The 20,335-nt window shown below is 43.3% G+C and overlaps 2 protein-coding genes across 7 annotated transcripts; one reads left to right on the top strand and one right to left on the bottom strand.

The window, feature by feature from the left end:
- Positions 1-4,043: 4,043 nt before the first annotated feature.
- Positions 4,044-16,127, bottom strand: LOC129835339 (negative elongation factor A-like). Of its 2 annotated transcripts, none has more exons than XM_055900939.1 (11): positions 15,918-16,127; positions 11,858-12,029; positions 11,177-11,338; positions 10,478-10,567; positions 7,126-7,253; positions 6,937-7,006; positions 6,639-6,727; positions 6,450-6,561; positions 5,932-6,248; positions 5,453-5,552; positions 4,044-4,917 (listed from the first exon to the last, which is right to left on the bottom strand). In XM_055900939.1, the coding sequence occupies exons 1-11, from the start codon at positions 16,125-16,127 to the stop codon at positions 4,733-4,735; spliced, it is 1,635 nt and encodes a 544-aa protein (XP_055756914.1). In that variant the 3' UTR covers positions 4,044-4,732. The 2 variants fall into 2 exon arrangements, with proteins under 2 accessions (XP_055756914.1, XP_055756915.1); XM_055900940.1 differs by lacking the exon at positions 15,918-16,127 and adding an exon at positions 15,603-15,705.
- LOC129835340 (neuropeptide-like protein C4orf48 homolog) lies at positions 15,684-20,033 on the top strand. 5 transcript variants are annotated; one of them, XM_055900946.1, is made up of 4 exons: positions 15,684-15,767; positions 17,361-17,502; positions 17,834-17,922; positions 19,381-20,033. In XM_055900946.1, exons 2-4 carry the CDS (start codon positions 17,391-17,393, stop codon positions 19,450-19,452), a joined length of 273 nt encoding a protein of 90 aa, XP_055756921.1. In that variant the 5' UTR covers positions 15,684-15,767; positions 17,361-17,390; the 3' UTR covers positions 19,453-20,033. The 5 variants fall into 5 exon arrangements, with proteins under 5 accessions (XP_055756921.1, XP_055756917.1, XP_055756916.1 ...); XM_055900942.1 differs by lacking the exon at positions 15,684-15,767 and adding an exon at positions 16,056-16,142; XM_055900941.1 differs by lacking the exon at positions 15,684-15,767 and adding an exon at positions 16,486-16,677.
- The last annotated feature ends 302 nt before the right edge of the window (positions 20,034-20,335 follow it).

Genomic DNA, 20,335 nt, shown 5'->3' with positions numbered 1-20,335 from the left:
GTTGTACCTGGTGGGTTCCTTGATGATTTGTGTGAGATTGAGGGCATCTAGCTTAGATTGTAGGACTGCCGGGGTGTTAAGCATATCCCAGTTTAGGTCACCTAGCAGAACAAACTCTGAAGCTAGATGGGGGACGATCAATTCACAAATGGTGTCCAGGGCACAGCTGGGAGCTGAGGGGGGTCGGTAGCAGGCGGCAACAGTGAGAGACTTATTTCTGGAGAGATTCATTTTTAAAATTAGAAGTTCGAACTGTTTGGGAATGGACCTGGAAAGTATGACATTACTTTGCAGGCTATCTCTGCAGTAGATTGCAACTCCTCCCCCTTTGGCAATTCTATCTTGACGGAAAATGTTATAGTTGGGTATGGAAATCTCCGAATTTTTGGTGGCCTTCCTGAGCCAGGATTCAGACACGGCAAGGACATCAGGGTTGGCAGAGTGTGCTAAAGCAGTGAGTAAAACAAACTTAGGGAGGAGGCTTCTGATGTTGACATGCATGAAACCAAGGCTTTTTCGATCACAGAAGTCAACAAATGAGGGTGCCTGGGGACATGCAGGGCCTGGGTTTACCTCCACATCACCCGAGGAACAGAGGAGGATGAGGGTGCGGCTAAAGGCTATCAAAACTGGTCGCCTAGAGTGTTGGGGACAAAGAATAAAAGGAGCAGATTTCAGGGCGTGGTAGAATAGATTCAGGGCATAATGTGCAGACAGGGGTATGGTGGGGTGCGGGTACAGCGGAGGTAAGCCCAGGCACCGGGTGATGATAAGAGAGATTGTATCTCTGGACATGCTGGTTATAATGGGTGAGGTCACCGCATGTATGGGAGGTGGGACAAAGGAGGTGTCAGAGGTATGAAGAGTGGAACTAGGGGCTCCATTGTAAACTAAAACAATGATAACTAACCTAAACAACAGTATACAAGGCATATTGACAATTGAGAGAGACATACAGCGAGGCATAAAGTAACTGCAGGTATTGATTGGGAGAGCTAGCTAAGACAAGACATCCTGACATGTAACAGGAAAATAATCTGCTACTCTCAATAAATCAGACTATTAAAATAGATTTTACCAAAGCCACAGATTCTATTTAAATAGTCTGATTTATTGAGAGTGGCAGATTAATTTCCTGTTACATGTCAGGATGAGCCTGCAGGAAGGGTCACTGAAGTTAGCATTAGCCCACCAATATTCCTGATTCTCCAATAGAATCTGTGGATCTGGTAAAGTTGAAGCATTTTGGGTTCCGCTTAGAAACCTCAGTGGAAATGGTTCAACATGGAACCCAACAGGATTCTTCAAAGGATGCTCTGACCATTGGCTCCTACAGGGAAAAATTAAGAACCCTACTTTGATACTGATTACTTTTTGTGTGTACCATTGTCACCTGATCATCCCCTACATTCACCCGCTCTTCTGTCCAGTGTACTCTTCCCCAGGGCTCCACTGCAACTCAGTAAAGTGTAATGGTCTTCCTCTTGGATATTAGTAGTCATTCTGGACCACTTCCGACCTATATTTTTGTTTAGAGCTTTGTGAACGTCACGTCCTTTATTCCGCCGCCATTCTCCAGTGCAGAGCATACTTGAAGTGTCAGGTTTCACATCCCTCATTTGCATAGGGAGTGATGTCACATTTTCTGGCCAAAGGGTTGATTTCCTCTGGCTCAGTTTGTTGCAGTCCCTCATTGGTTGTTTTCTGGTAGGGGTGGTGCGCATTTGTTAACGTTATCTCACAAGGCAAGTCAGTTAAGAACAAATTCATATTTTCAATGACGGCCTAGGAACAGTGTTCAGGGGCAGAACGACAGAGTTGTACCTTGTCAGCTCAGGGATTTGAACTTGCAACCTTCCGGTTACAAGTCCAACGCTCTAACCACTAGGCTACCCTGCCACCCCATTTGAACTTGCTGTGGTCTTCTCAGACGGATTAAGCTCTCAAAGTGAATTTTACCTGTAAAATGTATATATGATGACTACTTTCTCACAGAGGGACGAAATCACTTAAAGCTGAAGTTGTAAGGAGTCTGAAGACATTTGAATGGCAGCTGTGTAATGCAGACAACTTTGACAGTAATGTAAAATGGTGGCAATTTGTCACTTAATAACATTTATTTTTGTTGTAAGGTGAAAACTTATATTAAGTCATTTTTAATTTGATTGTTACTATATTTAGAAAGGCCTTTTGCTGAATAGGGGGGGGGGGGATAATTTTTCATATTTTCCATAATATTTGTACTATGTACTTGAACCTATGACCTCAAAAGTTAGTACACGTCAGCCATTTATAACCATTGTTTCACAGAAAGGTGAGTTCCAGACCTTTCTAGAACTATTCAGCATGGCCAACACATGAAAAAATTTACTTTTGGCTATGTCTGTTTAGGTGGAAATCTACATTTATATAGCTATATTCATAAAAAATGTAATTGTGCAGAAAGTTTTTTTTAATGTTACAATAATTTCAGCACCATTACATTACTGAAATAAGCATGCATGGACATACTTATCTTCGATTGTATATAATTTCACTGCCATCAGGAAAGCACAAAAGGGTGTTTCAGAACTATGTTGAAACTGGTGGTCAGGCTTCATGCCTGTGGTCTGCTTTTCTATCCCATCAGGTAAGATTAGTTTAAAAAATTGTTTTTGGGGGGGGGGGGTGAAATGCTAATTTCTAGTGACTTTTTTTGAGTAAAGGATACAGACAAATCTTAGCCTTGTAATTTGCTTAAATTTTAAGGCGGGCCTTGCAGAGGACCACTTACTCTGGTACAGTCCAATCAGCCTTAGGGACATTCATATGAGTGGCGGCTCGTGATTGACTGATTAGATGGGGCGGACGGCCTGCTGAAATGTTTGGACAGAAATGCATTTCATTACCTTAGCCTATACACTATAGTTAATTAAACCAGTGAAAGGAAACAGTTCGCCAAGAAAATAGGGTTTTTCAACAGGTCCAGTGCGAGATCCATAAATTCAACTAAATGCCCCAAATCATGTGTTATTTAAAAAACCTGACTGGATTGACATGACATCATAACAGAATAGCACCAGTCCTGATAGAAACCAGAAATGACTGCAGATCAAAAACAGTTCTGGCATAACTGAAATTTCAGAGAAAAGCTTTATTGCCAACTATATTGCCTTGCAAAAAATAAAAACCTTATCCTCTCCTCCATTAGTGAATAAGAATACATAATTTTGGGAGATACACCAAAGCAAAGCGCCAGTCTGAGTCGACTGAAGGATTGGGCCTCATCAAGTAGCAAGCAATGAACATTCAAGCGGTGTTGGCTAATCTGGAAACGAATTCCACCAACCTTTCATCTTGGAGCCTAAATCTCTGTCATGAACATGACAGAAGGTCAGGTCAGATGAGTTAACTTTATTCATGATTTCAGATTGTAATGACATACAGTATACTCACAGCCGCTAATCCCACCACGAGATGCTGCCTGTCAGCGCCAAAATCCCATTCATTTTCACATCTGTTGACCATGATTACTGCCTGCTGTTGGAATGGAGTTAGATCAGAGCAGCTAGGGCGTTCACGCTCAACGCCCCAAGAGGAGCAATAGACTTGAAGCAGCAGTGCGTTTCTTCTCAGAACCGCTATCCGTCAATGTAATCTGTCCTGGATGCTAAAAACCTGCCCCCCTCAGAGCAATAAGAGGCCAACTGCAATAATAGTTTGGAACATATTTAAACCGTAAAATGTAAAGGCTACAGCACTTATGAGTGTTTTAAACATACTTTATTTTGGACTATAGGGCGCCGCCCCCAACACGCTAATGGACAAGCCGCCACTGATTCATACTGTACTAAATACCAGTGAGACTGCATTGTCTTACGACAGGTATCGTCATGCTAGTGCAACCCCCGTTGCCTGAACTTCGTCTTGAAGAGTAATCCGACAGATCAGTGTGGACGAAGCTGTCAACGGTGCGTCTTTACCATAGACCACCTTTACCCTAATCATCATGAACTTAGAGTCAGGAGGAGAGCGATGTTCTGAAGGACTGACGTTAAACACTCTGGAATCTGAACATGTTTTCACTTTATTTTCTTCCCTTCTTGGTAAGGATGAAAAACGGCTTTCTCCAGAATGTTCCAAAACAGAACTAGAGAGCACAAAGGAAACAGCAGATCATCCCTCTGTCACATTATTCTGATGCGTTCAGGCTCTTTTCTTTGTTCTTTTCAAATCATTCTTTGACAGTAAGTAGGAAGCTGCAAACGTCCCATTATTTACCTTCTCACAATGAAAAACACAGACAGTTGTAATAACGACTTTCTCTTGACATAGTGTGGCATGCTTGTACCTTTAATAGTAAAGCAAGTGTTAACAGTTGTCTTATCAAAATAAGGTAGAACTTTGTATCCCTCCCCTTAACAAACATTCAGGAATCTGAGGGGACATATAAACAAAAACAAAACAGAAAAACAAACCAATGGAGGGAAAAAAAAGTCTTGAGGATACCCTTGCCTGGCAATGCAGGAACTTTGAAAGAGGGAGCCATACCCCGTTAACCTGTACCCCCCTATCCCTCCCACTCAACCCTCCCTAGCCCCTCACGCACTGGATTTGGCCCATGTGTGTATGCACAAGTGTGTGTGTGTGACAAGTCCCTGTCCACCAGAAGAGGATTGTCTGTGTGTTGATGCTTGCGCATGCAAAATGTATGTATGTATGTTTAGTCCCAACAGGCAGGCCAGCAGCCACTTCAGGAGGTGTTGGTGATTGGTTTGTACTTCTTGAGGCGGGTCCACTGTCCTGTGGAGTAGTTCATCTCAAACACTGTGTCCACCAGCATGGTGGTGCTGCCCGTGCCATCTGCCTTGGGCAGGATCTCTGTGTGTTCACTCAGCTTTATCTGGATAATGTCCCCCTGCTCCGGACACGGGTTCTCTGGAGAAGGAGGGGATAGATCAGTCAGATATTCTAGAGTGTTATGGTAGAAGGGTTCTCTGGAGGATGAGGGGATAGATCAGTTAGATGTTCTAGAGCGTTATGGTAGAAGGGTTCTCTGGAGGATGAGGGGATAGATCAGTTAGACGTTCTAGAGTGTTATGGTAGAAGGGTTCTCTGGAGGAGGGATAGATCAGTTAGATGTTCTAGAGTGTTATGGTAGAAGGGTTCTCTGGAGAAGGAGGGGATAGATCAGTTAGATGTGTGGTGATATGGCAGACGTCAGACATTTTCAATTAGCAGTGAGGGTAAGAGAGTTGGAAGGTGTGTTTGTGTACATGTGAGTAAATAGCCAGTTAGGCTTAGATGCGACCCCCACCAGAGGGCTTGCACATATCCACATCCCAGTCAAACACATTACTAAAACGTTAAACTCACAGTATACGACTAGCTGGACATACTCCAGGGAATATTTCTAATCCGTTGCAAAAAAGCTTACTAAAATGAGAGTATTTTGCAGAAAGCAGTACAGTACCTCTGGATCCAGCCATGAAGCCCAGGATGAGCGCTTTCTCTGGTCTGGTAACCTTGTTGGCCGTCTTGAACATTTCTTGAGCAGCATACATCTGGTCTCTCTGAGGTTACACACAGCGGCGCAGAGGTTACACACAGCGGCACAGAGGTTACACACAGCGGCGCAGAGGTTACACACAGCGGCGCAGAGGTTACACACAGCGGCGCAGAGGTTACACACAGCGGCGCAGAGGTTACACACAGCGGCGCAGAGGTTACACACCACTAAGGTAGGTCAAACAACCACACATCAGCCATTGCAAGTAAACCACCAATCCACATACTGTACTACAATCTCCACAGTCAATGTTTGTATGTAAGCATAGCAGTCTCACATAGTAAGTAGTCCAGATTGGAACGCTCGCCCAATATAATGCCTAATTCTAAGAAGAATACTAGTGTGGATATTGGAAGTCCCAATGATGCCTTGAGCCAACTCACCGTGAGCGAGAGGTTCTTCTTGGGCTGGGGCTGCTGGGGCGTGGGCGTCGGGGGCTGGGGGGGCTGTGTGGTGGGGGTCTCGGGCTGCGTGGCGGTGGCGGCGGCCGGGGGGCCGTTGCTGCTGGCGGGGGTGCTGGCTGGCGTGCTGGGCGAGGCAGGGGCGGTGGGGCTGGTGGCAGTGTTGCTGGCGTTGTACATGGGCGTCCTCTGTTTGAACTGGCCCGGGAGGGTGGTGGTGGCGGCAGCGCCGGGCGTGGCTGACTCCTCAGGCTGGCGACCCGACGGCAGGGCGTCACGTCCCAAACCACCTGCGTTCGCTAGAATGAAGACCCAGTTATCGACATGAGACAATCGCTATATCACTCTGCCAATCTGAGAAGATTGGATAGGAGTAACTACAGAAAACTTGTCTGGGGTACAAGGAGTGGAATGTTAGCACAAACCGACTGATACCCAGGCTAGCCAAATGGAGGGTTACCCTGAGATCTGAGTAACAGCTCTGTAGGTGTCTCTCTCACCTGGCTGTGTCTCTGAACTGGGAATGTAGGAGGAGGAGGGGACCATACTGGGGGTAGACGGCAGGTAGCTCGTAGACGGCAGGGCGCTCTCGTTGTTCAACGCACCCAGTTTCTGAAACACAGGAAGAGTGGGTCAATATCGCTGTATAAGTTACATTACATTGTGTGAGTGTGTGTGAATGTTCCTACCTGTGTAGATACCAGTCCAGCAGCATAGTCTGGTGTAGCGTTCTCCACCACAGCCTCCTCTTTAGCAGCTTTCTCCCCAGCCTCTGTTTCTGTACACACAGTGACACAGAGGGCCATAAATGGTTTAAGCGAAGACATTCAACTTTTCTAAACAATTTCAACTTCTCTTGTCCTAAATGTTGTAGCAAATACCACTAGCACATAATCATTAATATGAGTCAGTGAGTCTGAAGGATGGTGAAAAACAGTGAAGACTGCTAGCTAGAGAGGGATAGATGGAAATAGAAAAGGCAGTTACCCAAAGTCTTTCTTCTCCTCTTTGCCTCTCTACCAGCTCCCACCATATCCAGCTCTGAGATGTCTAACAACTGGAAAACAGAGAATAATGTTCATCAGCTTCTCTTGACACATTTGAACACACACTATGTAGGGAATAGGGTGCCATTTTGGACACAGCCCATGCCACTTGTTAAGCCCCCTTAGTCACCTTGACCCCCCTCTCCTTGCGCAGGGGTGTCCGTGCTGGGGCGATGGGTGTGCGGTTGCTGGGGGGGCTGAACATGCTGGGGGTGGTGGGGCTGCGGAACGGGGCTTTGGGGATCCCCTTCAGGGGTGCTGGAAGGAAGGGTAGAAAACATGATAACATGATCTCAGAAACCACTCAGATACCAGGGGGTATAAATCAGGTTTTCTGTCAGGAAAATGTGGCACCGGACATTTGACTGGCAGCATTTACATTTACCGGACAGTTGACTGGTAGCATTTACATTTACCGGACATTTGACTGGCAGCATTTACATTTACCGGACATTTGACTGGCAGCAATTACATTTACCGGACATTTGACTGGCAGCATTTACATTTACCGGACATTTGACTGGTAGCATTTACATTTTTTTATTTATTTTTTTTTACCGTTATTTTACCAGGTAAGTTGACTGAGAACACGTTCTCATTTGCAGCAACGACCTGGGGAATAGTTACAGGGGAGAGGAGGGGGATGAATGAGCCAATTGTAAACTGGGGATTATTAGGTGACCATTATGGTTTGAGGGCCAGATTGGGAATTTAGCCAGGACACCGGGGTTAACACCCCTACTCTTACGATAAGTGCCATGGGATCTTTAATGACCTCAGAGAGTCAGGACACCCGTTTAACGTCCCATCCGAAAGACGGCACCCTATACAGGACAGTGTCCCCAATCACTGCCCTGGGGCATTGTGATATTTTTTAGACCAGAGGAAAGAGTGCCTCCTACTGGCCCTCCAACACCACTTCCAGCAGCATCTGGTCTCCCATCCAGGGACTGACCAGGACCAACCCTGCTTAGCTTCAGAAGCAAGCCAGCAGTGGTATGCAGGGTGGTATGCTGCTGGCGGACATTTGAGAAATTTACCAGACTCGTATGCATTGGGTGTGTAACCTGATTAGGGCGTCCACCCACAGTGCTCAAAATGACAGAAAATCACATTTAGAGTATGGTAGTTCATATTAACCGAACATGCAACTCAAGGATGCAACTTCCGCAATTTGAAGATGCTAGAATAACTGTCCATTTACTTTTCCTCAGTCAACAAGACGAGTAACGAACAGCAAAATCACTAGCGTATGTCAATCTACTATCTCCCATAGTAGAAAAGTTGACCTACTCCATTTGTCAGCTTGTCGTTCTGTGCAACAAAGAAATGTCCTATTCCAAAACAGACACTGGGGCAGTTGAGGGACGATAGAGCCCAAATTCATACAACCAGTAGGTCTAGGATACTTAAAAAACCCTGCTAAAAAGCAATGAATCTGATGCAACAGATCAGAACGTTTAGCTTAACAAGTTGATCAACTATAATTTCTTCACATTATTAAGCACAGCAATGCACAGATTCAGATTGTTTAATAGTCACATGTACAGGGTTGCAGGTGTGATGCAGGACTAAGTGAAATAAAATTATTAAAATGGTAATAAAAAAACAAATAGCACTATATACACACACATCATAACTGTAGCAGTGATTAATAAATATCCATTGGGGTGGAGGCAGAATAAAGACCATAGGCAGAGCAACATGACCATTGAGGGGGTGTGGGGACCAAGTGAAATAAAAACAAAAAATGTATATATATATATATATATATATATATATATATATATTTTTTTTTTAACATAATATACATATGAATAACTGCAACAGTGATGAACGCTATTGGGGTAGGGGGGAATGTCCATAGCAGGAGTAGCAGGGGTGGGGGAGCAGCAGGTAATGTAAGTGACCATTGAGGGTGTGAGGGTGGGAAATGTCCATAGCAGGAGTAGTTGGGGGGAAAAGTTCCATAGGGAGTAGCAGTGGGGAGGCTGGAGCAGATAGCTGACTAGTGGTGGATATTCAGCAGCCTGATGGTCTGAGGGTAGAAACTATTGTCCAGTCTGCCCACGTCTGAGTGATTGAACAGGGCATGGTTTGGGTGGCTGGGGTCCCTGATGATCTTCTTGGCCTTCCTGTGACACCTGGTGCTTTCAGCTGCACGTATCGCCATCTAAAGAGTCCTGCGGTCCGCGGCAGTGGAGTTTCCATACCAGGCAGTGACCCAGCCCGACAGTATGCTCTCGATGGTGCACCTGTTGAACACTGAGGGCCCTCTGGGATAGGCCGGATTTCTTCAGCATCCTGTTTAAGAGTCTCTGTCGTGCCTTTTTCACTACAATGTCCCAGTGGTTAGACCATTTCTGCTTCTCTGAGATATGCACGCTGAAGAATTTGAAGTTATTGACTGTCTCCACGGCGGCCCCGTTGATGATGATGGGGGCGTGTCCAGCCTGGTTCCTCCTGAAGTCCACAAATCAGCACCTTAGTTTTGCTAACATTTGAGGGAGAGGTTGTTTACCTGGCACCATGCTGTCAGAGTGCCTACCACCTCCCTGTAGGCCGTCTCGTCATAGTTGGTAAATCAGGCCTACTACTGTCATATCGTCAGCGAACTTGATGATGGAATTGGAACTCTGAGACCATGCAGTCGTGGGTATACAGGGAATACAGGACGGGACTGAGGACACACCCTTGTGGGGCCGTGTTGAGAATCAGTGAAGATGAGGTGCCTACCTTCACAACCTGGGGGCAGCCCGTCAGGGATTCCAGAATCCAGTTGCACAAGGCAGTAGGCGACACGCGAATGTCCATTCCATAATGCAATTAGTGGGAAAACACTGTCAAACGCACCGCACACGCGCTAATATGACCAGGATTCTACTTCTGGATACTGGACATTGAAGGAAACAAATAGAACATGAGAGAAATAGACTACTGAATTCATTGGCATATGGAAGTCTTTATAAAATAATTGCCTCAATGTTTGATGGGATTTTGGATACAGGATACTTTGAAGCAAGGTAAGATATGCCCTGTTATTTGCAGTTAAATGTTCAGGTTTCAAACAATTAAAGGATAAGTTATTTTTTCGCAACAAAATGGAATAGAACATTGCAAATAGATCAATTGAATGTGTACAACATCTAAAAGACCTTGCATCACAATACTGAGAGCTTTGCCATTTCTAAAATGAGGTATGTGTTTTTGGAGCATGCTTTTCCTGGGGTCCCCACACTACACAACGAGGAAGCGATTTGCTGTAGCTATGTGAAATCGTTGCCATCAAAAAAGTTTAACACGCAATTACATTTAGAATTGTTCCGCAATGATTGTGCTAATAAAAGCATGTTTCACTCCAGCAGCAACAAATGACTAGATTGAACTGAATAGCGCTTCAATTACAGGCTAAACCCTGGTATAAATGGTGTAAGTGTTCATAGGCATAGTCTTGGCAACAACAAGAAGTGTGTCAAACTCACTGGTGGTGTCCATCTTCTTGACCAGGCCTCTTCCTTTGGCGTGGAAAGGCACTCCCGCTGTCTTCTTAAGCTGTTGAGCTGTCTCTGTGGCTGAAAACGCAATATAAATGAGTCAATGGGGTGTATTAAATCAGTGAACATTGTAGCATAACATTTGGCAATGGAAAACATTTTAAAACTAAAATAAGACTTTCAATTGAACCAATTCAGGTCGGTCATTTTTCATCCTGTTTGGTTCCGTTAGGCGCCTTGTGAATACACTCAAGGGTGCTGTTCATTTGGCACCTGACAGAAGAAAACTTACAAACAGGGAGGGACTACATTAACTTGTCCAATAAGAAATGCGCATGTTTGTTTTCCAGTGCGTGCCGCAATGAACATGAGTCATGACCATTCATCAATGTGACAAAAAAGCCCATTCAACTTTCTGTAAAATTAGCACAAAGGAGAGGAGACCTGAAACATGGGGAGGCATTTCAACAGTCTAAAGTGGCTTCCTTTTCTCATCTGCTTTCCTTCATCTGCACTAATAACAGTAAATGGACAGGAGGGGGTCCTCATCCCAGATCAGCACTACTAATCTGAGACGCTCGATACATTTGTCCCCAGATGAAGATGCAGAGATTGAGGTGAAGAGACGAGGTGGCCATTTTAGACCCTTGTCATGTACCCTGGATAAAGTAAAGTGTCTTATCTTACATTTCTGCAGCAGCTCTGCCCTGAGCGTGGCACTCTTGGGCTTCCTCTTCAGCTGGAAGTGTTTGACGGGTGGCGTGAGTGGGCCCACCAGTGTGGTCAGGGCGCTCTTGTTCAGGTACTGGCACTCCAGAGGGAGCATGGCTGACGCCTCACACTCACTCACTGCAGGGAGGAGAGCAATCAAAAGCATTTATTTTCTTGTTTATTACATCTCTAAATGGATCTTGAAAGCTTAATTAATCACTTTTTACATCAGCAGCTGACAGTGTTTTTACAGTAACTCGACCTAGACCCCAAAGAGCAAGCGAAAGCCGTTAGTACACTTGCCTGTCTGCATCATGCTATAACCAACCAGTACCTCTACATACATGTACACAGGTGATAAATAAAAAGTGCATAATGACAAGTAGTCTAGAGCTCAACAATTCACCGCTCATGTACTGAATACAAAAAACGATTCTCCACTCTGATTCACGGCCAATCAACAGGCGATTGTAAAGCAGCACCAACATGCTGGAAAATGAATCCTATTTGAAATAGGTACAACAACAAAAAAACAGAGCACCATTTTCATAAATCATTCACTTCAGTGACAAAGCTAGAACCATGAACCTCAATGACTCCTGCTGTTCTCATTTTCCCCCTTGACTAGTGACCCCTGACATATGGTAGTGTACCCACCTTTCTCGCGGAGCTCCCCCAGGATGTCCTGTACATTGGGGTTCTGCTCCTCCAGGTCCAGGTTGAGGGAGCCCGTCTCAGGGAAAGACTTTAGGATGTCTGCCACCATCAGTACCCATGGCTCAGAGTCCACCGTGGCCAGCTGGATGATCTCGGACAGGGCCTCCTTCATCTGCACAGATAGGGTCAGGGAGGAGATGATTGTGGAGGTGAGTAGAGCAAGATACAAAAACTTTATTGTCCAATCTTGTGGAATGGTAATGTGTTTTTAGGCTTTACATGCATGGCTCACAGTAGGCCTAAAGCAGTTTATACAAATGGTATAGATCAAGGTATAGAAATAAACTGAACCTAGAATCTCCATGGGGCAGGGTGTGTAGAGGGGCAGAGGAGGTTAGATATGGATATGGAGGTTAGAGCAGGGAACGGAAATTGAATATATGTCAACACCCGGCACTCGCCAACTACACCACCAGTTGAGGCTCCTCAGAGGATGCAAGAGAGGACCATCCTCCTCAGTGAATTTCATAAAATTTAAACATTCCAAAAGTTAACCTGATTTGATAAAACTACACTAAATATTATTCACATCACCAAATAATTTATTATAACACACTGTTTTGCAATAAGGTCTACAGCAGCCTCAACAGCACTCTGTAGGTAGCACCATGATGTAGCCAGAGGACAGCTAGCTTCCGTCGACTTCTGGGTACATTGACTTTAATACAAAACCTAGGAGGCTCATTGTTCTCACCCCATTCCATAAACCTACACAGTAATTATGACAACTTCCGAAGGACATCCGCCAACCTATCAGAGCCCTTGCAGCATGAACTGACATGTCCACCCAATCAAAGGATCACAGAATGAATCAATCTAGTACTGAAAGCATAAGCTACAACTAGCTAGCAGTGCAGTGCATAACATGTGGTGAGTAGTTGACTCAGAGAGAAAAAGACAATAGATGAACACTTTTGAACAAATTCATTTCTTTAAAAAAAATCTAACTTAGCTAGTAAATGCAGCTAGCTAGTTTAGCCTACTCAAACACCCTGCTCAAACAGATGGATGCTATGTTAGCTAGCTGGCTATGACTGTCCAACACAGCACTGGAACTGTTCCAAGTCAAGGTAAGTTATTGGTTTTACTAATTTATTGCCACCGGGGCCAGCTGGTGGTAAGCGCTAAACTGCTTACTGACGATACACTAACGTTACTGCATGATTGAAGCGGGTTTACTAACGCTTTAGTTCTGTTAGCTATGCTGACTATGGTTACTTTAGCTACGATGTAGGCTGTGTTTAGCGGTTATGATATGGTTTGGCTTGGAAAGGTTTTTTCGGCTGGTCACATACAGCTGATGCACTGAAGTCCACAAACTTAAAAAAATATATATATTTCACCTTTATTTAACCAGGTAGGCTAGTTGAGAACAAGTTCTTATTTACAACTGCGACCTGGCCAAGATAAAGCAAAGCAGTGTGACACAGACAACAACACAGTGTTACACATGGAGTAAACAATAAACAAGCCAATAACACAATAAACAAGTCAATGACACAGTAGGAAAAAAATAAAGTCTATATACAGTGTGTGCAAAAGGCATGAGGCATCATCGGGAGGACCTTAAACCTGTGTTCCAAGCTCAGCAGGCTGCAGTGCAGGGGGCTTCATGGCCTCCCTCATAGATGGACAAGGCCAAGTGCATCATAGAGAACCCTGCACACAATCTGGTCCAATGTTTTGAGCTGCTGTCCTCCAGAAGGAGATATAAGGTCCCACTGTTCAGCAAGAATAGGAGCACGGCAATTTTCATTCCATCAGCCACTAGGCTGCTGAACAGTGGGACCAATATATATATATGGTCAGACAGAAGGCTGCAGGGACTGTGATGGTGTGCGTTAAGCTAAAAAAAAAATAAAAAAAAAGCTGCATTTAAACTGACAGCCCAATTCTGATCTTTTATCCACTAACTGGTCTAATCAGATCAACTCTGAAAAATATCTGATGTGATTGGTCAAAAGACTAATTAGTGGAAAAAATTATCTGAATTGGCTGCCTGTGTAAATGCAGCCCTATTAACTTTCCAGCGTTTTTGTGCATTTGTATTGTGATCGCACAAAATGAATTTCCATGTAAATGAACAATAAAGTATATTCAATCGTACATAGAAGCTACAACTTCCGTTGTGCAGAATGTCAACCAGAGCTGTCTCCATTGGATGATACTTAGGAGTGCAAAGAACTTTGGACTAATTTTAGAGATAATATATGGCAGGAGATACAGATTTTGTTATGGTCATAAAAAATGGAAGTAACAAGTCTAACTGTATAGCCTACATGTAGCTAATTCAATCGCTTACCGGTATTAAATCAGGGAAATAGAATGGGTAAACAAAGCAATGTTGACACATTTTATGGAATGCACCTGGTTTACAACACCAGTTGAGTTTTATTTATCAAAGCTTAATAGAAAGTTTAACTGTTGATAGCAGATTTAAAATAGAGCAACAACTATTTCAAAGACCATCTCCCACTAGTTTGGAATTGTGACCTAGCTAGCTCGCTGGTTACGCCCTCCAAAATGGCACTAACTGGCAGTCCAATCCAAAATGAAATCTAGAATCGGCTTCCTATTTCGAAACAAAGCCTCCTTTACTCATGCTGCCAAACATACCCTCGTAAAACTGACTATCCTACCGATCCTTGACTTTGGCGATGTCATTTACAAAATAGCCTCCAAAACTCTACTCAGCAAATTGGATGCAGTCTATCACAGTGCCATCTGTTTTGTCACACAAGCCCCATTTACTACCCACCACTGCGACCTGTATGCTCTCGTTGGCTGGCCCTCGCTTCAAATTCGTCGCCAAACCCACTGGCTCCAGGTCATCTATAACTCTTTGCTAGGTAAAGCCCCGTCTTATCTCAGCTCACTGGTCACCATAGCGGCACCCACCCGTAGCATGCGCTCCAGCAGGTATATTTCACTGGTCATCCCCAAAGCCAATTCCTCTTTGGCCGCATTTCCTTCCAGTTCTCTGCTGCCAATGACTGGAACGAATTGCAAAAAAAAAAAAAAAAATCACTGAGGCTGGAAACTCATATCTCCCTCACTAACTTTAAGCATCAGCTGTCAGAGCATCTTACAGATCATTGCACCTGTACATAGCCCATCTGTAAATAGCACACCCAACTACCTCATTGTTATTTTTTTTCTTCTCCTTTGCACCCCAGTGCACATTCATCTTCTGCACATCTATCACTCCAGTCGTTAATTGCTAAATTGTAATTATTTCGCCACTATGGCCTATTTATTGCCTTATCTCCCTAATCTTACTTAATTTGCACACACTGTATATAGACTTTTCTATTGTGTTATTGACTGTAGGTTTGTTTATTCCATGTGTAACTCTGTGTTTGTGTCGCACTGCTTTGCTTTATCTTGGCCATGTCGCACTTGTTCTCAACTGGCCTACCTGGTTAAACAAAGGTGAAATAAAATATTTAAAAACAAAACGCGAAACCACCTGACAGACAAAACTCCGACAAGTTCAGCATTTGAATGACTCTCAGACAAATCAGATGACAAATACGACTACACTACAAACAGTTCAAATGCTACATTTTAGGTTAGCTAACTAACGTGGTGTTTATGAAAAGAAGGCATGTGTAAACAAAACATACGACTGGACAGAATTAGCCTAGCCGCGATAGTTAGCTACCTCCGGTCTGTAGACACTTACCTACACAGCTGACGTTAGCAGCAATCTAGCTAAGCAAGGAAGCGATCGATGCGGACTGCTTGTTATCGATAGTTTAACTAGAGTAGAGAACACGGTGTAATGATGTTGACTGTCTGCATCGCCATATCTGCGGCTAACTAGCTAAGTATACACTTGAAACAGCTTGTAAGCATGGTGTTCATTAACGTTACAACTATACTTCCCGCTCAGGAAACATCAGCTAGAAACTCGGTCAAGGCTGCCTGTTGCATAATTCCATCTAAACTAGCTACCTAGTGCTCAATCAGTCATATCAACTCTCGTAACGTTACCCACCTCGTCAACAGTCCGCCTGGGAAGATGCAGCATCCCTAGCAAGAGTTTTAGCTTCACTGGAGGCGACAAACTCGAAAAACACAACCGTATATTGTCGATAACTGAAACTGTGAGGAGTGAAGCAATACTAGAAGGCGCCCAAAGCTCGTCCGTTGATCCTAGTTTATTATGGAGCCACAGGCCGGTGTCGCTGTCCTTCATCGACGCCATCTTGGAAAAAGAAATGTATTGAGTTCGGGCATTTTAACAGGCTACCTAAGAAAACAGAACTGTTAGGACCCACCCACATATTCATATCGGGGAGATCAAAATAAACTCACCTCTCTCTTACCTGTCCTCAAAAAATATTATTTTACAGGGCCTTTTGAAAATAATTACTTTACAGAACACTTGAGGTGTACAACAGCATTGCATTTATTTACCATTCATTTCGCGTGTTAGAGTTATGCAACTAAAACATTTCTTAAAATAGACAGGCCTGTAGGAATATTATTGTACAACAATTACTGTATATTTAAGGTTATGCAACTAAAGATGCTAAAATTAGTGCTGTGGTTAAATTAGCCAATAAGACATGTGACCAACATAGCGAACCAGAGAGGCCAACATTTAATTTGCAATGAATAAAACAATTTAGCATAATTTTACGGGCTTTCAGGGGACAATCCGTTCGCCTAATTTACAGAGGGGTTTTATACGCATGCGCTTTCTGCCCATCGAATTCATATTCAACAGAATCGTCTCTTCATTAACACACACAGTGAGTGGGCCTACATTTTAATGCTTCTGTAACCGATGTGAAATGGCTAGCTAGTTAGCGGGGTGCGCGACAATAGCGTTTCAATCGGTGACGTCACTCGCTCTGAGACCTTGCTCTGCAAATCCGCGGCTTTTGTGAAGGGATGGGCAACGATGCTTCGTGGGAGGCAGTTGTTGATGTGTGCAGAGGGTTCCTGGTTTGATATATATACATCTATATATATTTGTATGTAGGCCTATATAATGGTTTGAAATAGACAGTATGGACAGTATATGTTATATAGGATGAAATAGACAATATGCACAGTAAGTTATATAGGATGAGCCTTGACTAGAATTAAGTATGTATATGCATATGAAGTGGGTAAAACAGTAGGCCTATGTAAACATTTATTTATTTATAAATGTAACCTTTATTTAACTAGGCAAGTCAGTTAAGAACAAATTCTTATTTACAATGACAGTCTACACCGGCCAAACCCGAACGACATTTGGCCAATTGTGCGTCGCCCTATGGGACTCCTAATCACGGCCGGTTGTGATACAGCCTGGATGCAGTGCCTTAGACCGCTGCGCCACTCGGGAGCCCCTAGTGATTCTTTTGCTGAGCAAACGCAGCCTACAATCGTTTTCATTTAGCCTACCAGTGCTTCGTAATATGATAGCTGCCTATCCGTTTTCCAGGTCTTCCTCTTGACATGCTGCACCGGTGGTATGGCATCGAGCGTCTATTTGAAAGCGGTGATGCTGCTCTTGGCCGTGCAGATGCTGTCTTTTAGGCCAGGCTTTATCGAGCAGGAGACAGGGACGGTAATACCTGCCGAAAGTAAGTGGTTTTATTTAATAGGTTTTATTGTATTTGTTCTTTTTGCGATTACACACAATGAGCGTTTGTTACTGTTGTGCGGAGGACTATTGTGCATAGATAGAAAAAAAGTGTGATTTTATTAGACCTACACAAAATCAAATCTGATTGCCTAATCGATAGTTTAACCAATTGAGAACAGCCATTGATTGATGAAGTGTAGCAGCATATAAGGTATTACTTGTAATTATAAAAGTCTTCAGATATTGATTTTGCTTTCACAAATGCAGTAGCCTATATATAATTAATCATACTGAACACTGTTATTGTATTTTGTCTCATTGTCTTGCAGGTCGTCCCTGTGTGGACTGTCATGCATTTGAATTCATGCAGAGGGCACTGCAAGACCTCAAGAAGACTGCTTTCAACCTCGATGCCCAGGTAACAGTTCCTATCCCTCTCTGTTTCAGTTACACCTTATGTTACATTGTAATTATTCTTGTAAGTACAGTGTAATGACTATTGCATATTGGGCTGGAGATGTCCACCTCTAATTTTTCTATAGATTGAGAACTGGCACCTGCTATAGAATAGGCTATTGGCTTTATTATATTATGAGTACCACCACCTAAACGAAGACTTCCAGCACCCAAAATGAGTACCAGTACCTATTTCATTCCACTTCAACCACTGATCAGTGGCGTGTCCAGTACATTTTCAATGGTGTGGCCAAGGTGGGGCACAGACCCAGTTTAGGGGAGCCATAACATATACATTTACATTTGAGTCTTTTAGCAGATGCTCTTATCCAGAGTGACTTACAGGAGGAACTAGGGTTAAGTGCCTTGCTCAATGGCACATTGGCAGATGTTTCCCCTAGTCATTTTGAACCTTAATCGATGAAAGGAGGATTTTTATAATTATGATGGTTCAACGCATTAAATGCTTCAGCTTAGGTTTGAGATATTTCCCTGTTCAAGTAAATCATAAATTAATTCCAAAAGTTTTGTTAGAGTGTTTGCATTCAAGCTCAGTATTTTTTTAACCCGTACAGCAGTAAATTCATTTTAAGTGCCATCCAGAGTGTGAATTATACCATGATAGTCATGGGGTCTCTATTTTTTAACAGGACATTTTTTTAAATAGAAAGTTAAGTAGGTTACCTGCGTACGTTCGTCTACCCCAAAATAAGTCCGGCATCCGAAAGAGTGGATTATGCACCTGCCATTTGAACGGAAAGGGATATATTTTACAAACACCATGAGTGTAATGACATTCAGCCTACAAAGGGGCGTGGAAACATGGATGCCAACAGAATCCAGTCAACATAAAAAATAAAAACATTTGAAATGATTTCTCATTCTTGTCGATCCGTGTTTCATAAGTTTCCTTAAATTTGCAAGAGGCCGAATCTTTCATCAGAGAAAGCGTCAACCAGCGCCCCTCTGTCTTAGTATCTGTAGTACACGTATCTGATGGTGTCTGGCAAAAATAATATGACATGTCATACTCTTTTTGGCCAGACACCATGAGATATGTACATGGGTTAAACATACTGTTTCGCTTGCTCGGCTGCTTTCTCCGGGCAGATTTATAAGTCTTGCTGTCGTCGTCCATCTTGGTCAAAAGTTCCTCTGTACAGTTCTTCTATAAGTTGCCTGCCGTTGTGCCCTTGAGCAAGGCACTTAACCCCCTACAATTGCTCCTGAGGCGCTGCACTGCGGCTGACCCATTGCTTCCGACCCCGCGGGTGTGTGTGTCTCGGAGGGTTGGATTGTGAGCGAAAAGACACATTTCCGTTCTCTATAAGTTAATGGACAAAGTAATGTATTAGTCTTGTTTAAAAGGTTTACTCAGACTGGTGCTCTCTAACATGGCATTGCCTCTGTTTCTTCCTAGACTGAGACCCTGGTGTTGAGGGCAGAGAGGCGAGCCCTGTGTGGATGCATGCCCACTAATACCCTGCACTGAGTTAAGCAGTGATGTGACCTCACCATGGCAACCGACTCCACACCCACTATTACCGGACACCTTCTTTAAACTACTACAAACAATGCCTGGACTAGGCAGATGTGTCTGAGCCTTCTTCTATGGAATATTGTAAAAAAAAAAAAAGTTTCATAATTTGTACAACATGCAGTTTATTTTCTTTGCTAACATATCAGTATTGATATTGCAGTGGTTTAATTGTAATTTTAATATAAGATTTTATTTGATGAGTTCAGAAAACCAGCAATGCGTTACTATGTCATGTAGGGCAAAGCAAATTACATCTCATGTCCCTCTCGGTCATATGTGAGGTTTTGAAACACAAATCTAGATAATTTTAGGTAGTTCTGTATGTACATTCAATGAACAGACATCTTTATAAAATGTGTGGCAAAATATCAGTGATCTTCAAGATAATTCACATATACACCTGGCAGCGGTCTTGAATTGAAAAGAGCTGGTCATTTATAATAACACCCTTATCATTTTAAGAAAGTGTCTTGGAAAGTGTTTTTATAGTCATGGGAACACCAGGCTTTAGAATAAATGTTCTTTTTAGGTCTCTATGTGGTACCATACACCCTTGCTGCATGAATATAAGGTATAGACCTACACTCATCTCAGTCAGTTATAACAAATGTAATTTGATCACACTTTTATTGCTGAGAATTTTCCTGCATATGAGCTTTGTGATTTGCTTCCATTCACTGAAAACCCACAGTTATATCGATTTTTTATTTAACTAGGCAAGTCAGTTAAGAACAAATTCTTATTTACAATGACGGCCTACCCCGGCCAAACATGGACGACGCTGGGCCAATTGTGCACCGCCCTATGGGACTCCCAATCACAGCCAGATGTGATG

This window comes from Salvelinus fontinalis, chromosome 36 (assembly GCF_029448725.1).
Source record: "Salvelinus fontinalis isolate EN_2023a chromosome 36, ASM2944872v1, whole genome shotgun sequence".
In the NCBI taxonomy this organism is placed as follows: domain Eukaryota; kingdom Metazoa; phylum Chordata; class Actinopteri; order Salmoniformes; family Salmonidae; genus Salvelinus; species Salvelinus fontinalis.
The sequence above is the reverse complement of the archived record's forward strand: the minus strand, read 5'-3'. Positions and strand labels throughout refer to the sequence as shown.